General features: G+C 32.1%; 2 protein-coding genes across 3 annotated transcripts; both read right to left on the bottom strand.

Annotated features, from left to right (window-relative positions):
• Positions 1 to 700: 700 nt before the first annotated feature.
• On the bottom strand, positions 701 to 1,712 carry LOC108319522 (uncharacterized). Of its 2 annotated transcripts, none has more exons than XM_052879673.1 (2): positions 1,518 to 1,712; positions 701 to 1,090 (listed from the first exon to the last, which is right to left on the bottom strand). In XM_052879673.1, the coding sequence occupies exons 1-2, from the start codon at positions 1,596 to 1,598 to the stop codon at positions 866 to 868; spliced, it is 306 nt and encodes a 101-aa protein (XP_052735633.1). In that variant the 5' UTR covers positions 1,599 to 1,712; the 3' UTR covers positions 701 to 865. The 2 variants fall into 2 exon arrangements, with proteins under 2 accessions (XP_052735633.1, XP_017406171.1); XM_017550682.2 differs by having other exon boundaries at positions 701 to 1,081; positions 1,518 to 1,707.
• A 13,062-nt stretch (positions 1,713 to 14,774) lies between these two features.
• Positions 14,775 to 18,068, bottom strand: LOC108319517 (probable WRKY transcription factor 31). Its single transcript, XM_017550677.2, has 6 exons — positions 17,677 to 18,068; positions 17,501 to 17,596; positions 17,225 to 17,365; positions 16,383 to 16,700; positions 16,075 to 16,188; positions 14,775 to 15,921 (listed from the first exon to the last, which is right to left on the bottom strand). The coding sequence occupies exons 1-6, from the start codon at positions 17,869 to 17,871 to the stop codon at positions 15,370 to 15,372; spliced, it is 1,416 nt and encodes a 471-aa protein (XP_017406166.1). The 5' UTR covers positions 17,872 to 18,068; the 3' UTR covers positions 14,775 to 15,369.
• Between the last annotated feature and the right edge of the window lie 219 nt (positions 18,069 to 18,287).

Here is an 18,287-nt window from a genome sequence, read left to right as displayed (position 1 = left end):
AACTTCCAACCTCGAAGGAATTGGATAAGAACATAGCTTGTGGAGGGCCCCATTTCCCCTTCTTTCACAATAAAGAACACATCCAACCCAACTACCCCAAACAGATCCTACTAAAAGAGGGGTTCTTCAATGGCCCCAAATTCTCACCCTTTTCAGTTTTATCACCAAAAAATATTGAAAAAACAAAGGAAACAACATTGAATGCGCAATTTCCGGTGATGTGCTTGGTTGGTTGCTTTAGTTGGACATCAATACCCCACCACCAGTACAACATATTCACCAATGATGCACTAAACACCACACACAAACAACTAAGCAATCATCATCCATAGAACAAACTTCCAAACCTTTGTCTTAGAATGTCCTTTTGTTTTCACAGCAACCGTAATAAAAAAATGCCTATGACTCAGTTACTTGGAAGTCAGAAGCTAGTGATCTTTCAAGGTACTTCAGATTGAGAGAGTCAGAGACTAATATAATAATTTAAGATGTTACTCTCAAGGTAAAAGAAAAATGGTTATATGACCATCATACCACACCAAATTGTATATCTGTAAAGCCTATGATTTGTGCAGTTTCAATCATTCACACAAAGTAAAGAACTTGACTTGATCCACAAACTCAGAATTTCAAATTAGCTGCAAACTCATGAGTTAACAGAGTATTATGATGATAGAATAGAACTCTTTTCAAGATCAAATGAGCAGACATGAATAATTTACTAAACAAAAGGCTAAAGGGTTCAATTGTTTGGTCTCTGTGCTGTAAAAACACTGACAATTAAACAAGCTTTTTTTGGAATACAAGACAGCATTCACTTATTCTCTGGCTGCATATACAACAGCTAAACACAGTTTGAAGGTTCCTATTCACCCCCTTTGTACCTATTTTTAACTGATTCAACCTTTTGTTTACCTATTGCAGCTTCTTCAGCACCATCAATGGCCTTGCCTAGGCTCTGACTTGCCACCCCCTTTTTGGTTTCCTTGGCCTTCTTCTCCTCTGCAACACGCTCAAATTCTTCAGCTGTGGAAGGTGCCCTCTCTTCCATCAACCTCCCCTTGCTTCCTTGCCCATAATTCTGACATGCATGTTCATGTTTTCATTCAACAAGTGCATCAAAATCAATCACAGTATTCATTCAAATGTCACCAATTTATGATACCCAGTTAAACACTTTGCATGCTCAATCACTTTCTAACAAACCCATTTCAGTAGAGATCTCATTTTCGCATCCAATAACCCAAAAATTAAACCTTCCTTGATTTCTCAAGCGTTTTGATAATTTGATCCACTTCTCCGGCCATTAACAAAAGAATCATGCAATTTAACAAAACAGAATAAAAAGTTTGCACATTTACTCTGCCCTCCTACATACCCACCAAATCAGAACCAAAATTTAGAGTAAAAAGAAACAGTAATAGTCACAGAGTTCGTTCTTGCCACACACAGATTAACAATCTTTTAAGACGAAGCACCGGCATGGAGAGAAGAGAAATGAAAGATAAACAAAATACCTTAATGGGGTTGTAGAGAAGAGGCCTAGAGGGCTTGGCCAAGGAAGATCTTGAAAGATTGAAGAATTGGGTACCAGCCATAGTTAGCAAGAGTGAGTGTAAAAAAGTGTTTTTTGAGCTTCAGTTTTCACTTCAACTGTGCTGTTGGCACATATGTAGTTGGGTTTGTTTGAGAGAGACGATGATGATGTTGGAAAATAAATAAATATATAGAATAGAATATAATAAAAAAATAAAAATAAAAATATTGGAATTTGAAACAGTAGGGACGTGTCTGTAGGTGGAAGGAAATGATAGGCACGTGGTGGTGGTGTTGACATGAGACGCTTCATTCATGCAATCCAAATCCAATCGGACAACATTGTAGAATTCTAAGCAAAAATAGGATATGCCTCCTTTTTATATACACACAATTTTGTATGCATCTCAATCTAAGTAAATCATATGTAATCAATATAATTTATTATATTTATAATAGTGTTACCTGCTTTAGGAAACAGAAACCAATCATAAAAATAAATTGGTCAATAGTAGAATGATTCATGACATTAATAGTTGAAAATACTAAGAACATTCATGTCTAAATCTGTGCCGATTTAATATTTTTTATGATTCTGTCACAACTTTGGAAAACTATTATTTTTTAATGGATGTTTTAGTTGATATGGTGTAATTGATAGAAACTTTTGTCCTTAAAAAGGTGTAGTTAGAGATTCATTTTCAGTATGTGAAAACATGTTCACAGAATATAATTGATTTTTGGTGTGTAAAAGTATTGTTTTTTTTCTTGGTAAAAGAAATCTAGTTTATGGCTTTTAAAGGAGACTTGCATGATATTTATTAACTGAGGAAGAATGGTTTGTTTGTGACATTATTACAGAAATTTTCTTTAATGATTAATGAAATTTATTAAATATATATCTATTTTACGTTGATTTTTTGGGTTATTTTTCACTCATGTATACTTCTGTAAATTTAAAAAACTATGTAGGGAACGAAAGACACAAATATCAAGCGTGGCAATATTTTAATACTTTAAACTTTATAAGATGTGATTTTAAGTCTTTTGATTTAAGAGAGAGAGTTAGTGAATGAATTTGGATGGATTTAAAAATAAAGTTTGTGTTATTTTTTTAAGATATTTGAAGGTGAAAGTAAATGAATTTGAAAGTAAAGTTTGTGAATAATGTGACTCATGTAATATATTAAAAGAAAGTTTTAATAGATAGAAAAATAAGATTATTATTTTGTTTTTATAGTAAAAACTAATATATTATTATTTATAAAAAAATAAAAATAAAATAAAATAAAATAAAACATTCTCTCAATGAAATTTGTTCCCTATATCTCTATAATTGATTCCATATCCTCTGACCTCTAAACAATCTATCATTGGAATTGATTCTTCTTCTAGAATTGATTCCAATCCCTTTCAATCTTCTTCTTTATCTTCACCCACAAATGACCATCACATATGAATAATATTGTAAAATATCCTTTATCATCCACAAATCCTTTTCAAAGTGGCGAGATAGTACCACAATCTTCTCTTATAGCACTTTCCTCACTTGCAAATCCTTAAATAAGGTGTCAAATTCATTTGTATATCCATCATTGCCAATTCTTGCTAACAATAAATTCACAAATACAACCACAACCTTAAAGTTTCAATGGTTTCGTAACGGATATAGTAGATTGATGTTGTTAAGATTCCTAAGGAAAATATTAAGATTGAAAAATCAAATAAAAATACAACATTCTGAATTTTGTTGGTAAATGATTTATCTAAATGTATGATAAAATTAATATTAATATGCATTAATTATTTTATTTATGTTTTTAATAATAAAATTAGAGTAGAAGTCTTACATTTATTTAGAATGTGAGAATAAAAATAATTTAAATATACTTTTTTTCTTTAACATTTTAAAATGCATTTTAAAGACAAAATTATGAAATTTTAAAATAGACAATAATTTAAAGAATTAAATATGTTTTTGGTTTGTAAAATATCATGCGTTTTTATTTTCGTCATTCTCCGAAACTTTCATCTATTTGCAACTCTCTTCTTTTTTAAAGTCTCGGGTTCTCTATAACCAACAACCTTATTTTTTTTTATGTGACTAGGGGTGTGTCACATTCTTAAGGTACGTGGTAACTGTTTGAAATTAAATTGAAATTAGGGTTTAACGATGTTCATTTGTTGTGTGAGATCTCGAAATAGAATAAACGAGAACAACATCAAAAACTTCACAAATTACATCTATGTTGTTTTCTTCCTCTATCACAACTTCAATCATTAAATTGGAAATATGTTTCCTCTATTGCAAATTTCAATTGCAAGAAAAGGAAAACAATAAATAAAAAGCAAGCGAAAACTTTTCTACCAAAAATCTCGAGTCTAACACAAATCTAAGAAAGCAAGATAAATAGTAAAGTATGATGTCGAAATTAACAATAAGAAAAAAAATTTCTCAATCTTAAAATAAAATTGAGTGCAAATTCTTACTTCATCGCAAACATATAGGAATCCATATCTGAGTTAATTGTAAAAAGAACTCATGATAAATTACTCAAATTAAAAGAAAGAAAAGTTGTGTTTAATGAACGAAGACAAGAACAATAGAGATATAATTTTTAGAATTAGTTGGTCGTTTGTCCTTTAAATCCTAATTTTAAACATACACGTTACATAAAAAATTAACATAAATGATCTTGAAAGACTAAATTTAAAACTTAAAAAGAAAATTAAAAATTAAAAATAAAAATATATTTAACTCTAATTTAAAAACACGAGTTCCCAAATAAATATTTATTTCGCCAACCTACAATACTCACTACTGTTAAATTAATCAAATATACGAATACTTTTTGGAGATAAACGAAACAACAAATATTATGTTTTAAAAGCTGACAAAATAGTAACTCAAAAATCACATTTAAAAAAAACAATATCTCAAATATGTTAATGAGAAATGACATTAATATAAATAAAAAGATAAACCTATTACTATTTATATATTTACCCTCAACTGAAGCACCTAAAAGTAGCTTATTATTCCTGAACTGAAACACCTAAAAGTAGCTTATTATTTAAGAGTAAGAAAATTATATACTTCATACCTCAACAAATATGATTAAAATATTTACCATATTAGGAAACTTAGAATCCGAAAGTCGTATATAAGTTAATATTTTTGGAGCATAAAGTAAATTTTGAGCAATAAATGAAGTTGTACATGAAACTAGTAAGACAAAAAGAAAATTGTACTTCTACGAAACTGTACTTGCATAAAAAGGTGAAAAAAATAATACAAATATACCTTTGCAAAATAGAGAAGGAAAACGCTACTAGGCCACCCAACAACTTTTTTTTCTTATATTCGAAGTTCTTCTTTGAAGGACTTTTTTTAACATATGGGAAATTAATAGGAAAAAAAAAAGAGAATAAAGACATTCTTTTTGGTGTTTGAGAATAAATGTCAACATTCTTTTTCTTATCTAATTTCTAATTTTTGGTGTTTGAGAAAATATCCGAATCTTGCTATTATTATTTTTAATTATAGGATTTATGTGAAAAACGTATGATGATGCACCAACTGAATAAAGACAAATGAACATGTTGACCGAAGAATATATAAATAATAAAAACTAGTGTACATAATGCTTTAAAATTTTAGATTAGATGAAATGTCAACTTTTATTTTGTGGTTCGTTCATGACTCTTATATGTGAAGATATTCTTAATGTTTATCCACTACAACAACATCATAGTTAATGATGCGGCTTGGCGACCAGCAAAATTTGAAAAAGTTTTGTATAATTATAGAAGTATTAAAATGAGATTATACCCTAGATTTATTTGACATATGGTGGATTTGAGATTAGAATGTTTTTTAAATCGATTAAATTGAAGTTGTTATTTAATGTGCAATTTAAACATATTTAAATTGGACCGGAGATGTACGAATATTTTTTATATTTTTCCATTATTTTTTATTATGATTTTTTATAATTTTTAATTATATAACAATTGATGACTCAATATACTCGATTATAGTGCTTATTTTAATTTGAATATAACAAATGTAAAATAAGATGACAAAAAAAGAAAAATACGTTTAAATGAGTTAATTTACTATTTATTCTAACCCGTGGTAAATTAATATGCTTACATAAAGATTAAACCACTCCAAACTCTAAAAAGAACAATATCTTGTGATGATGGATCTTAACTATTTGGATTGAAACATTGGTACCATTTGTGAGAATAAAAACTTCTTTAACCTTTGTTGGAGAGCTTGTTTTTTATACCCAATAGTCTCACATCACTTAGAAATTAAGGTCAAGCGTAGTTTAAATATTTCTTCCACTTTTTAAGACATCTTTTAAAGACAACCGTTACGACACTCAGAACTTCAAAATGGACAATACTTCGCCAGTGATTGATCCTAATGATGTCACTCGATAAATTTGGGATCTAAACATTAGAGTTGTTTATGGGAAATAAAAACGATTTTCCTTAGTCTTTCATTGGGAGATGAACCCTCATTCTCCTTAGACTTCAACTATGAAGTTTATGTTCTGGTACACCAATAGTCCTACAATACTTAGGAGTTGAGGTCAAAGACAAATTATATACTTCTTCTTCTTTTCACAATCTGAGACATTCTTTTTAAGACAAAACTATGACAGAAATCTAGACTCCGAAATAGACAATATCTCATATGAGATAATCACTAGTACAGTAAAAGAAAACGACAACGGTTATTTTTGCTTATACGCAGCGGTTCCGCAACCGAGGCATATACAAGCGAGGCAAAAAGTGTATGCTTTTTGCCTCGGTTCTGAATCGAGACAAAAAGGTGTGTGTTTTTGCCTCGGTTCAAATCCAACCGAGGTAGTAGAGAGTTTTTTTTTGTTTTCACCATTCATCAGGTGAGTTGTTAGCCCTTGGCCGCAATCCATCAACGCCTACCGCTCCATCTCACACCACCATCATCAAAGATTCCCAACTGCAAAGAACGACGCGCTCCGACCACCACCTACAGAGAATCAATCAAACATAAAAAACTCAATCAAAATCAGAAAAAGGGGACGGAAGGAAGCTTCCTCCTTTGCTGCGAATAAGAACGAAGAAAAGAAGAAGAAGAACGAGAACGACCACTACACCCTTGCGTCCCTGCCGCATCACTACTGCGCCTTCGTCGCGCCTCCATCGGAAGAGAGAAGAGGAAGGAAACCCCCCTCTCGCCAATGAAAGAAAATGAGAGAAAAGAGACAAGCGACGCAACTTCTGTCTCTATTCGCAAAATTTAACCTTAAACACATGTTATTACCTCGATTATTTTTTTAACTGAGGCAATAAGGGTCTACGGCCTCGGTTCTATAAAGAACCGATGCCTAAACCCTCTCAGAAAATAAAAAATAAAAATTGCAGCTCTTTTATGCCTCGATTCTTTAAACAACCGAGGTAATAGACCTTTGAGATAATTACAAAAATGCCACTACGTCAGTTTTAGGCATCGATTCTTTTTGAACCGAGACATATACGTTTGTGATAATTACAAAAATGTCACTACACCAGTTTTAGGCATCGGTTCTTTTTGAACCAAGACATATATGTTTGTGATAATTACAAAAATATCATCGCACCATTTTTTTGTTTCGGTTACAACTAAACCGATGTCAAATGCACTAGTTAAAATCTTTTTTTTACTAGTGAATTGACTCTAAGAATGTAACTCAAAAAATTTAAAATCAAAACAAAAGTTTCAATTTAGAAAATATCAATAAAATAAAAATGAATACCCATGAAGAAATTTTGTCGATGATTTACTAGTTGCAGTAAGATTTTTTATTTAAATTTGTTAGATTTATATATGAAAATATTTGATTGAAGGACAAAATAAATTATTGCCCAAAATAAAAAAACATGTAAACCTTATATTGTTAGTCTTCTTATGATTAATAAAATCAGTAGTGTAGTTTTTCTCTAACTTTTATCAATAAAGTAACTGGTGAGGTCATTTTTAAATTTAGGCTTTTATATTTTAAGTTGAGAAAGTTTCTAATTCTAGTAATAAGTTTTTTATCCAACAAATTCATATATATACCTAATAATAGGTATTTGATCTAACAAATTCATATAGTAGAATGAATACAATTAAGTGGAATAGAAAAACCAAACTGTATTAAATTCGATCATAAAATCAAATAAATGGAATGAAAAAGAAGTAAAACTGAATTTAATTCAATCCAATTGGTGAACAGCCTAATTTTAGGGTAACCTCATCTGAATGGTAAAAGGAGAATAAATAGCATGGTGAAGTTGAAAATGCTTGTGTTATTAATTGTGCTTCATTGTTCCTTTCTTTTTCTTTTTCTTTTTCTTGGTTTGAAGAGTGCAAAAGGCAGGGGGGACCAGAAAAAAAAAAGGTGTGAATGAAGTGGCATTGCTGGCAAGTAGAAATGAATGCATCATGAACTCTAGTGGTTTTTCAAAAAGGGAAAGTAAATGCCCTCACAATAATATGAATCAATAATGCATTGGAGTTGTTATGTGTCATCATCATATTTTTGGCCCTCCATAGGAAAGTGCAACACCACAGGAGTTAAGCCATTTACTAACCAAGCAACATAACAATGACCTATTTCTTTTCAAATTACAATTAATTCATTTTAGATGGTTAACAAAATTATTTAATAATTGATTACATTTATAACTCCTGTTACTATTGTTTGTATTCAAAGAACTATGCACTTTGAAATTGAAACTTACAACTTTTGTTATAATTTGGTTTTAAAAGGAGTTCCAGTTCCAAACAAATAACATGAAACAATAATTTAAGATTATTGTGATTATAAGAAAATCTTTCTAATTAGAAAAAACACATCTAGAATTTTCTAATTTATTTTTCAGTATATTATTATTATTAATTTTTTTTTGGGAAGATTAAATTGTTACAGTAGGTGTAAGAAAAATGTAATAGATATGAATGGTAATAATAAAAAGCATTTTCCTTATCAAGTTGGTATAAGAGCTTTCGATATTGGAAGCTTCGTTCCCACTGCAATAATAGCTATTGTCACTACTGTTCGGCCATTGTGACTGTCACGATAACCATTAGGGTTGTTGATAGGGCAGGAAGGTGTGCCCAACTTCGCCGAACACAACATTAGAAATCTCGTTCTAGGAAAGACGTCGCCATGCATCACCATCGTTGCAGGTGCATGTACCCCACACACTTAGTTCCAGTGAGACCCACTCATCGTTGTTGTCATAGAAAGAGTCGTCACAGCCTCCAAGTTCGTTCCATGGGTCGGTGACGCCCCATTTAGCCTAGATTTGAGTAGATATGAGTTTTGAGTTTTGCTCATTTTATCCGATGTAGCCCACACGTCGTCGTCGTCTCAGATAGGGTCACCATTGCATTCAAAGGGATGTCTAAAGTAAAAACGATTCCTTTAGGTCCTAATGATCTTCCAAATGTGGTGGGTGCCACCAATCAATCTAGTACTTCAACTCCACCAAGATCTTGATATGAAAGCTTATAAGGAGAAACTTGACCGCTTGAAAACAATGGTTGGATCAATGTGTAAGCTCCCTGGATCATATACTCTGTCCATGAAAGGTAATATTTGTCTCAATATTGTTGGTCTTGTGTCTCAAGGTATTTGATTCTGGTCAATTGTCAAAACATCATTGTGCATCTTATTCTATTGCTATTAAAAAGAGTATATTTTTTCCATTTGATTTAATTCAGTTTGATGTTTGGGTACTTTGTCGTAGAATCTATTTCTGGAGCCAAATGGTTTGTTACCTTTATTGACGATTGTACCTATGTCATGAGGACATACCTTATGAAAAATAAATCAGAAGTTTTCCAAATCTTTGTTAATTTTTTTTGTCTTGTCTAGAATCAATTTGGAAAAAATATCAAAAGAATCATGTTTGATAATGGTTCTCATTTTTTCGTCTCATAATGGTATTTTTCACGAACTAACATGTGTAAACACTAAAAAAAACGAGGTTGTAGAAAGAAAGAATCGTCATCTTCTTTATAGAACTAGAGTTTTTTTTTTCAAATGTTTGTTCCAAAAAATTACTAGGGAGAAGTTGTGTTAATTGTCACATATCTCATCAACATGTTACTCACCCTATCTTAAATGACATTATTCTTGTAAAGTCTCTATTGTCTTTTGTTTCTTCTTCTCCTCTAATATCGAGTCTACCTAGTCGAGTCTTTGGATGTATTGTTTTTGTTAACTCTCATCATCCTAATTGTAGTAAATTAGATTCCAAAGTTCTTAAATGTGTCTTTATTGGATATCCTTCTAATAAAAAAAGGTACAAATGTTTATCATCATCATAGTCGTGCGTCTTTATCACCATGGATGCCATATTTCATAAAACACAATCCTTTTATGACAGTCCACCACATTAGGGGGAGAAAGCACTTGAAGTGGATGAGCTCTCCTTCTTGTCATTACCATATTTATCAATGTGGAATGCCTAAGATCTGAGCAATTAAGCTACCATAGTCCACAATGAGGAAGAAGACAAATTGTTTGGAAAAATATATGAAAGAAGAAAACAATCCACTTTGACTCTCGAACAAGAAAAATTGTCTAAAGGTGAGGATCCCTGAAGATAATAGTGAGGAGGTAAGTACTACTGAGGATTTACGCATTGCATTGAGAAAAGAAAGAAGATCATGTGCTAAATATCCTATTTCTCGGTATGTTTGCACTAACAATCTCTCTGATAAACATAAAAGCTTTATTACTACCTACCACATAAATTCTTACCCCAATCCAAGAGGCCATGAAACTTAAACATTGGACTCAAGCCATGAAAGAATATATGAATGCATTAGAAAGAAATTCAACTTGGGAGATTATTGATAGGCCAAGAGACAAGAAGGAAGTAGGGTGTAGATGGATATTCATAGTGAAACATAAGAGAGATGAAATAATAGAAAGATATAAAGCTAGATTGGTGGAAAAAGGTTATACCCAAACTTATGGGATTAACTATAACGAGGTGTTTACCCCAATGGCAAAGATTAATACAATTCGAATTGTTCTCGCTTTGGTTGCTCATTTTGGTTGGGACTTACACCAATTGGATGTGAAGAATTTCATGGAAATCTAGAAGAGGAAGTGTACATGGCGATTCCCCCAGGTTTTAAAGTGAAAAATGAAAGAAACAAGGTATGCCTCCTAAATAAAGTATTGTATGATCTTAAGCAATGCCCTGGAGCATGGTTTAGAAGATTTAAATTAGCAATGGTTTCCTTGTGTTGATAAGGAGCTTAGCTTAGTTTTTGATGATGAATAGGTTAAATGATTAATAATGGTTTCTTGCACAACAAAATGACATAACAAATGCTTATATCTTTAACATGTTAGTGCTAGATGTTTAAATACATTCGTGATGAGTGAATCAAGCCTAAAATAGATTAGAAATCTAGTTTTTGGTATAAATAATCGATTACATAAGTTGTATAATCTGTTATATTTAGCCAGAACACTTAGAAAGTTAAACAAGGGCAAATCACTCTATTATAATCGGTTATATAAGTTACATAACCGATTAAAATAGAGAGAAAGCCATAATCTGTTATATAAGTAACATAATATGTTAAGAAAGGCAAATAGATGACTAATGAGGCTAAGTGTCAATATGATCGATTACATAAGTTTGATAATCGATTAAAACAGAAAGTAAGGTCTAATCCATTACACAGGAAGCCTAATTTGTTAAACTATTAGAAGAAGCAGTTATAGGCATAAAAGTTCCACTAATCGAATATACAGATGAGGTAATATGTTATAATAGAGAAAAAAGCATAATAGATTATGCAAATAACATAATCGATTAAACTGCGTTAGGATTGAAATTTTCTATATAAACCTAACTTGAGACCTGATTCTTTAAGGTTCTAATTTTCATATACTAATAGATTTTTTGAGTTTTGAATACAGGTGCTCTTAAAGAATCTTTCTTGGAGAAATCAAGCTTCATTGGTGATTACATAACAATATTTCAAACTCTAACATCTCTAACATGCCGAAGGCTTGAGACGTAAAGTGTCAAACACTATATAACTCTTAATAGAGTGTCTAATCATCATTGCACTTAAACAAGATGATAAAGTATAGGAACTTCAAACTATGCTAAACATTGTTAAACAATATATTTATGTCTAGATGGGGTTATGAAACAAAAATCTTAAAAATCATATCATAACATACCAAACACTTTTCCTTCAAAGAATGCATTTATCAAAACATGTTAACATGTGACAAAAATGTTTTGAGCACAAAACGTGCTTAACGATCATAAACGTTTAAGACATTTACTGTTGTATGAAAGAGTGTCTCTCTGCTTGCATGCTTTGTTCTTGTTATCTGTGCAACATATGTTAATACTAAAAGCTTTTTAAGAAGCACTACATAAAGGACAACAATATGTAAGAGATAAGAATACATTCTTAGGATGTTTCCTTAAGTTTTGCATTAAAATGGTTGTACAATCTACATTTGAATAAAAGCACTAATAAAGCATTGTCACGCAACAATGTAGACCTGAGTCTGACCTACTATCTAAAAAGGCTATTAAGTATATCTAGAAGTTAACTTTATGTCCAACAGGCATTTCTTAAGGAGGTTATATAAAGAAGATTAACGGAAGAGAAGATGTTGTTGAAGTTGAAAAAGGTGAAAATAGAAAAGAGAAAAGGAGAGAGAGAGAGAACACGCTCAAGAAAAATCATTAAACATCATCTCTACTCTACATCAAGCATATATCGTCTGATGCTCTTGAACCTAAGAGAAAGAATATCATACGTTTATAGATTGTATTGTGTTGTATTTATCCTCTCATTGACAGTTATTTGAATTGGTATTTGTAAACAAACACTGAATGTGTTTGTATTAAATCATTGTATTGAGCTAAATGTTCTAATTAGGATTGACTAAGGAACTAGGAGTGATTGATAATACTTAGTTGGATACCAGGAGTGGTTATAATACTAACAATTAGAAGTGGGTAAACTCAGACTAGTCAGGTTGACTAGGGGAACCCGTAGTGGTTTAGAATACTCAACTAATTATGTTGATTAGGAGAACCAGAAGTGATTTATAATACTCAACTAGTCAGATTAACTAGGGGAACCAATAGTCGTTTAAGAATACTCAATAGTTAGGTTGACTAGGGGAACCAGGAGTGGTTTAGAATACTCAACTAGTCAGGTTAACTAGGAGAACCATGAATGATTTAATAATACTAGCAATCTAGAGTGGGTTAAACTCAATTGTAATCTTAGATAAGATTAATGAAACCCCTTAAGAGTTCTTAAGGGAGACTGGACATAGTTTAGGATGAAGGAACCAATATAAAAATTCTCGTGTCATTACTTGATGTTTTCCTAACCTCTCTATCATATTTGCATATGCCTAACTAAAGCGTTTACTTACGAAATTTTTTTAAAACACTATTCAACCACCCCCCGTTCCCCTCGCTCCTCCTTTTTAGTGTTTTCCCTGTACTTAATCTCGTTCTAGTGTAGAAACTAAATTTCAAGCTCTTACTTATGGAATGTGTGAAGGACTCTGGATAAAAATCATTTTGGATTATTTTAAAGTCAAGGTGGACAAACCTGTGCAACTATGCTTTGACAATAAGTCTGCTATAAACATTGTCCATAATCTAGTACAACATAATAGAATCAAACACATTGAGATTGATATAATTGAGAATAATTGATATTCATTTAACAACTTGAGGAAAAGTATTGTAATTAGAAGAAAACCTTTTTGGTCAGAAAAATTATATGTAGAATCTTCTAGTTTTTTTTTTTGGAAAGATTAGATTATTATAAATAGATATAAGGAAAATATAAAAGATATGAGTGAAAATATTAAAAATCATTCTCTTTAGGATCCTTTATATTATCTAAATATATACCAACATTGGTTGATACAGATGATAGCTGCTTTTGTGTCCACTGACCGTGTTAAGGATTGATTCTTGGTGATGAGATTTTCTATGGAAACTTTGATTTGATTCTTTCTGACACAGATTGATTTTTTCCTAGAATCGATCTCGTTCAAGAATATATCTGTCAGTGGTACACTTTGTTTTGTTCTGTCACTAGTTTTGTTGTAATCATCCTTATTCAGAGAGGAATTTGCCTTCTCTGGCAAACCAAAATTGAACGACTGAGACAACTTGATACCATTTTGCCTTTTCACATCGAAAAGAATATGACTTTTAAAGCCACGGAGAGAGCTTTGCCAAAAGAAAGAAAGCTTGCTTCTTTAGGTGTCACATCTGACAATTTCTTAGGAAATTTTTTACCAACATTAAATTATTTTTCCATTGACATTATCCTTTCCTATTTTTTCCTTCTTTTTATTCTTTAAAATATAAAATCTTTGGTGTATATCATATTTGCAGTTTCAGGCTTCTGAACCTCTCCTCAATTTCCATCTGTTGTAAAATTAAAGCATCAACAGAAGACACTAAACTTATCAACAAATCTGTTCTGAAGATTTCAATCAGCATCCCTACAATAAAAATAGGAAACTTAGATCAACAAGTATGCTGGATGGTTGTGTTGTGTGGCTAATTGCACGTAAATCTTATCATTTTCAAGTTTACACTGAACTGGTGCAATACAATTTTTTCTGACCAAGACACTAAAACCAGCTAAAAAACTCCACCATAACAAACAAGAAGCTAGTGATCATCGATCCAAACCTTTTACCACCTACGTGTTCACAGAAAGTTTCAATCTTTGAACAGAAGCAAAACTGCCCAAGACCCAAAATCACAGAGTCCAGTAGAATTATTGAATGCAAACGAGATTAAGAAATGGGAAATCATTCACGGACAGAAATTGTCAAGGGTTGTTGAAAAAAATTAATTTTGTTGACAGAAACGTGAGAGAGATAAAAATTGAGTGCGGTATCTTTCTTTCTTGCTTCTCATTCTAGTTTGCGGCTCATTACAAATTCTCTGTATTAAAATCATTACTTTTAAATTGTACTAACTACTAATATATTGAAAAAACTTTCTCATAATTCAGATGCATAGTACAACTATTAAGAGAAGCATCAGTTTCTGATGTGTACCAGAACCTAACCTTTTACAAACCAGTCCTCTAAGTTGGGTATCAACATTTAGAATTACTGTAGTTGCTTGTATTAATTTTCATTCAAGTGTAAGAAAGGGTTTCTTTCTGCTAATCAACTTGTGATTGTAGAGAATCATCTTGAGAAAACTAAATCAGAAATTATTTCCAAAATTTTGTGCAGAAAAAGGCATAAGAAAACAAAAAAGTTATTCAACCCTCCCTCAAGTCACTCTCTTGTACAATTCACACAGTACATCAATACTCATCTCTCATGACAAATATCTAAATTTGACTGTTGAAGTTTACAGTCAATTTGAACATTTGAAGATGTCAATTGTACATTAAAGTCTTGTCTCTGATATTTCACTTAGAAAATTTTCTGAATGTCAATGTGACACCTTTCTAATGACTAAAAAGAAGTGTCTTTGAATATGTTGAGAGCATGAGCAGTATCAGAACACTTGCCAATCATCAGAAAGTGATTTTCATAAAAGATGATTTCTTCAAAAAGCCATCAGCAGTGCTTCATAGGTCTTGGACTGACAAGGTCTCAGTAATCATTAATTAGCCTTCTGATGAAATGCTCACCTTTTCTTTTTTTATCAATTTTTTCAAATGCATAGCAATGCCATAAAATTCAATTTCTACCTTGCACAATATGAAAATGATCCACTGCATTGTTCCAAAACACTAACAGTTGCAATTAACTAGTCTTGTTTGTTATTGCAATGCTGAGTCTCCACTGGGTGTGAACTTCCAATGATAGATGTTATGGCTGCCATAAGAGCTGCACTGAACTTGGGGTCTGTGGTGATAGCAGCTGTTGCTGCATTTACTGTGTCAGCAAATGAAGCAGTTTCTGTTCCCTGAGAGGCATGTAAGGTAGAAAGCTTACTCTGGTGAAAAAAATTTGGTGCCAAAAGTGGGGAAAGTAGGCTGAGTTGGTAATCCTGTGGTGGATCTTGTTGTGAGGAAGTATTAATATTATTGGTGGGAGTTTGAGTGAGATCCAAAGTGATAGTTGGAAATGGAGCTGAAGCTGAGAGGGTTGCTAAGTTATGTGAAAATGGAAGCGTTGCACTTTCTAAAATGTTTGGGTGTAGAAGGCCATCTGAGCTTGGCATTGATCCTGAAAGAAGCATTGATGCAGCTGCAGATGTGGTGGATGCCATTGGTTTGGCAGCTGGAGGAAGTACATGATTATGCTGTCCTTCATATGTTGTGATCAACACACTTTGATCTTCTGCACTCCTTTGCACCTTTAATGGAGCATTTGGCCAATAGTTAATTCATGCAACCTCATCATACAGATAATCTTTTATCTTTCTGTTATCATCTTACAATTTGATCTAACAGTAATTATTTCCATAACAAAAGTAAGTAGATATATATAAACAGTAGATTGTATATACTTGTTTCCGAACTGGGCAACCAGTCCCCATTGAACAACGATAATAAGCTCTTGGACATGGGTTCCCTTTAGCCATCTTCTGCCCATACTTTCTCCATTGACATCCATCAGAAATCTGAGACCAATTCATGAAAACAAATAATCATTTAAACCATTATTTTCAACAATATATTAATATATACACGACCTATTTTCAACTTAAGCCTATTCCATTTTTTTCTTTCTTTTGAAACTGTGTATCTAATGCTTATAATAACATCATTAAAAACTTTCTACATGCAGACTTCATAACACAGATTATATACTAACCATAGAAGAAACAGATCTTGCTCGAACTGATACACGAGCTTTCTTGATCATTGACATGGTTTCTGATGCTTCATCAACATCCTTGAAAGAACTCGATCTTGAGACTTCGTTTGAGAGCCACCTTGGAATAGCTTTCTCTGATGTCTCCAACTCAGTAACATCTTTATTAGTGTAAATCTTCTGCTTCTTGCTCTCAATCAAATCTATCATGTTTTTGCTCTCTTGCAGTTTTCCCTTCGAATATTGCTGCGAATTCTCTTCCTTCATAGCAACTCCAATATCCAAGAATGGCCTTGGAATCATATCAGCTTTCTTACCCTTCATAAAAACCACATATCAGAGAGTTTATAATGGTAGCTACTGCATGAAATCCATCTAATGGGGTGTGAGTTCAGATTTATATATGCACTCTTATATCCCAAAAGCAAAACCATTATATATATATATATATATATATATATCATTGCCCTATTGTAGGGTAGAATATAACAGTAGCACCAGTGAAGAAAATTCAAAGAAACTCAGAAGTTGTAAAAACCCAATTGAACAGATGTTGGATTGTGTAATTTTATCCTAAATAAAACGGAGATTAAAACCTTCCACTGTTAATTACTATGATTAATACCTACAAATCATCATTCAAGAGAATTACATAAAAAAATAATTTAACATGAGTTGATTATATCGATTTAAACAAGAGAAAGAACGAGATTTTGTCAAAATTCATGAGCAAAAGTGTTTCGTCTTTGCTCTTTACCATTCATTTTGTTGCAATTTAATAATAGTTCTACAGAATAACTAATTTTAATTAATAGATATATAATTAGAAAAAAGCAGATTACCTCATTCTTACGTTGTTTCTCTATCTGTTTGATAAGTTGATTGTGTAAAGCATGGTACTTATCGTTCACCTTATCAACCTCATCTCTCAAGCGTTGATTTTCAGCATTCATGTGGTGCAATTCAGCTAGCATAGCTGCAAACTGTGTGAACCCAGAAAAGGGAATTTGTAAGTAAACACACATAAATCATGTTGCATATCTAAATTCTTTGATCTCAAAAGCCAACGTTTGAAAAACTTTAAGAAGAAACACATACATTGACAGAAAGACAAGTACCTTATTATCTCTTTCATTCCCCCTTGCTTCCGATGATCCTTCTCCCACAGTTGATCTATTGGTAGGAGAAGTCTTTGTAAGGAGATCTAAACTAGTCTGCAAATCACAACATATTAGAAGCATAAGATTTATATAGATAATAAAAAGGAGAAGAAATAATTGAAAGAGTTTCGTACATCGACATGAAGCTCCATTTGGTGCAGCATTTGGTGATCATCGGGAAATACATTTTTGTTCTTTCTGTTGTTGTTGTTGTTTGCAAAGAAATCCATCTCATCCATGGCTAGTGTTTTGGCATCAAAGAAGATCATTGGAGAAGAATGTGTGAGTGGTGGAAGATGAGAGTCATGATTGGAGGTAGCTTCTTCCATGTTGTGGGTGTAAGTGAGTTTGGTTATAGAATGAGAAAAGGGTGCATTAATGAAGAAGATAGAAAGAAAGTGGTTGGATGAGTATGAAAGAAGAGTCCTATATAGTTCTGGCAATGAATTGATAAAGGAAGATGTGAAGAGAGAAAGAGAAGGGTTTGATTCTGAGAGGTTGAAGTCAGAGATAATGAGATGCAATGGACTCGGCAACAAAAATGGTTTGGACTAAGACCAAATATTATGTTATGTGGAGGGATTCAAATACTAATTAATATTGAATATTTTGGAACTGAGGTAAGATGGTGCGTAAGACTCTCCACGTGTCACTTTCTCATAGGGAAACCACCCAACAAAATAGCACAGACAGTTGTTTGAGACATAGTCTTCTTTATCAACTTTTATTAGAGACACACGTCTGA

Source organism: Vigna angularis, chromosome 6 (assembly GCF_016808095.1).
Source record: "Vigna angularis cultivar LongXiaoDou No.4 chromosome 6, ASM1680809v1, whole genome shotgun sequence".
Classification (NCBI taxonomy): Eukaryota; Viridiplantae; Streptophyta; class Magnoliopsida; order Fabales; family Fabaceae; genus Vigna; species Vigna angularis.
This window is presented reverse-complemented; position numbering and strand designations above follow the sequence as displayed.

What these genes read in the sequence shown, in the direction of transcription:
- LOC108319522 (XM_052879673.1), bottom strand. Translation starts at nt 1,598, where the DNA reads ATGGCTGGTACCCAATTCTTCAATCTTTCAAGATCTTCCTTGGCCAAG. An exon ending in TTCTCTACAACCCCATTAAG is followed by an intron (nt 1,091 to 1,517) that starts GTATTTTGTTTA and finishes AAACATGAACAT; the next exon opens with GCATGTCAGAATTATGGGCA.
- LOC108319517 (XM_017550677.2), bottom strand. Translation starts at nt 17,871, where the DNA reads ATGGAAGAAGCTACCTCCAATCATGACTCTCATCTTCCACCACTCACA. An exon ending in GGAATGAAAGAGATAATAAG is followed by an intron (nt 17,366 to 17,500) that starts GTACTTGTCTTT and finishes GGGTTCACACAG; the next exon opens with TTTGCAGCTATGCTAGCTGA. An exon ending in CAAGATCTGTTTCTTCTATG is followed by an intron (nt 16,189 to 16,382) that starts GTTAGTATATAA and finishes AATTGGTCTCAG; the next exon opens with ATTTCTGATGGATGTCAATG.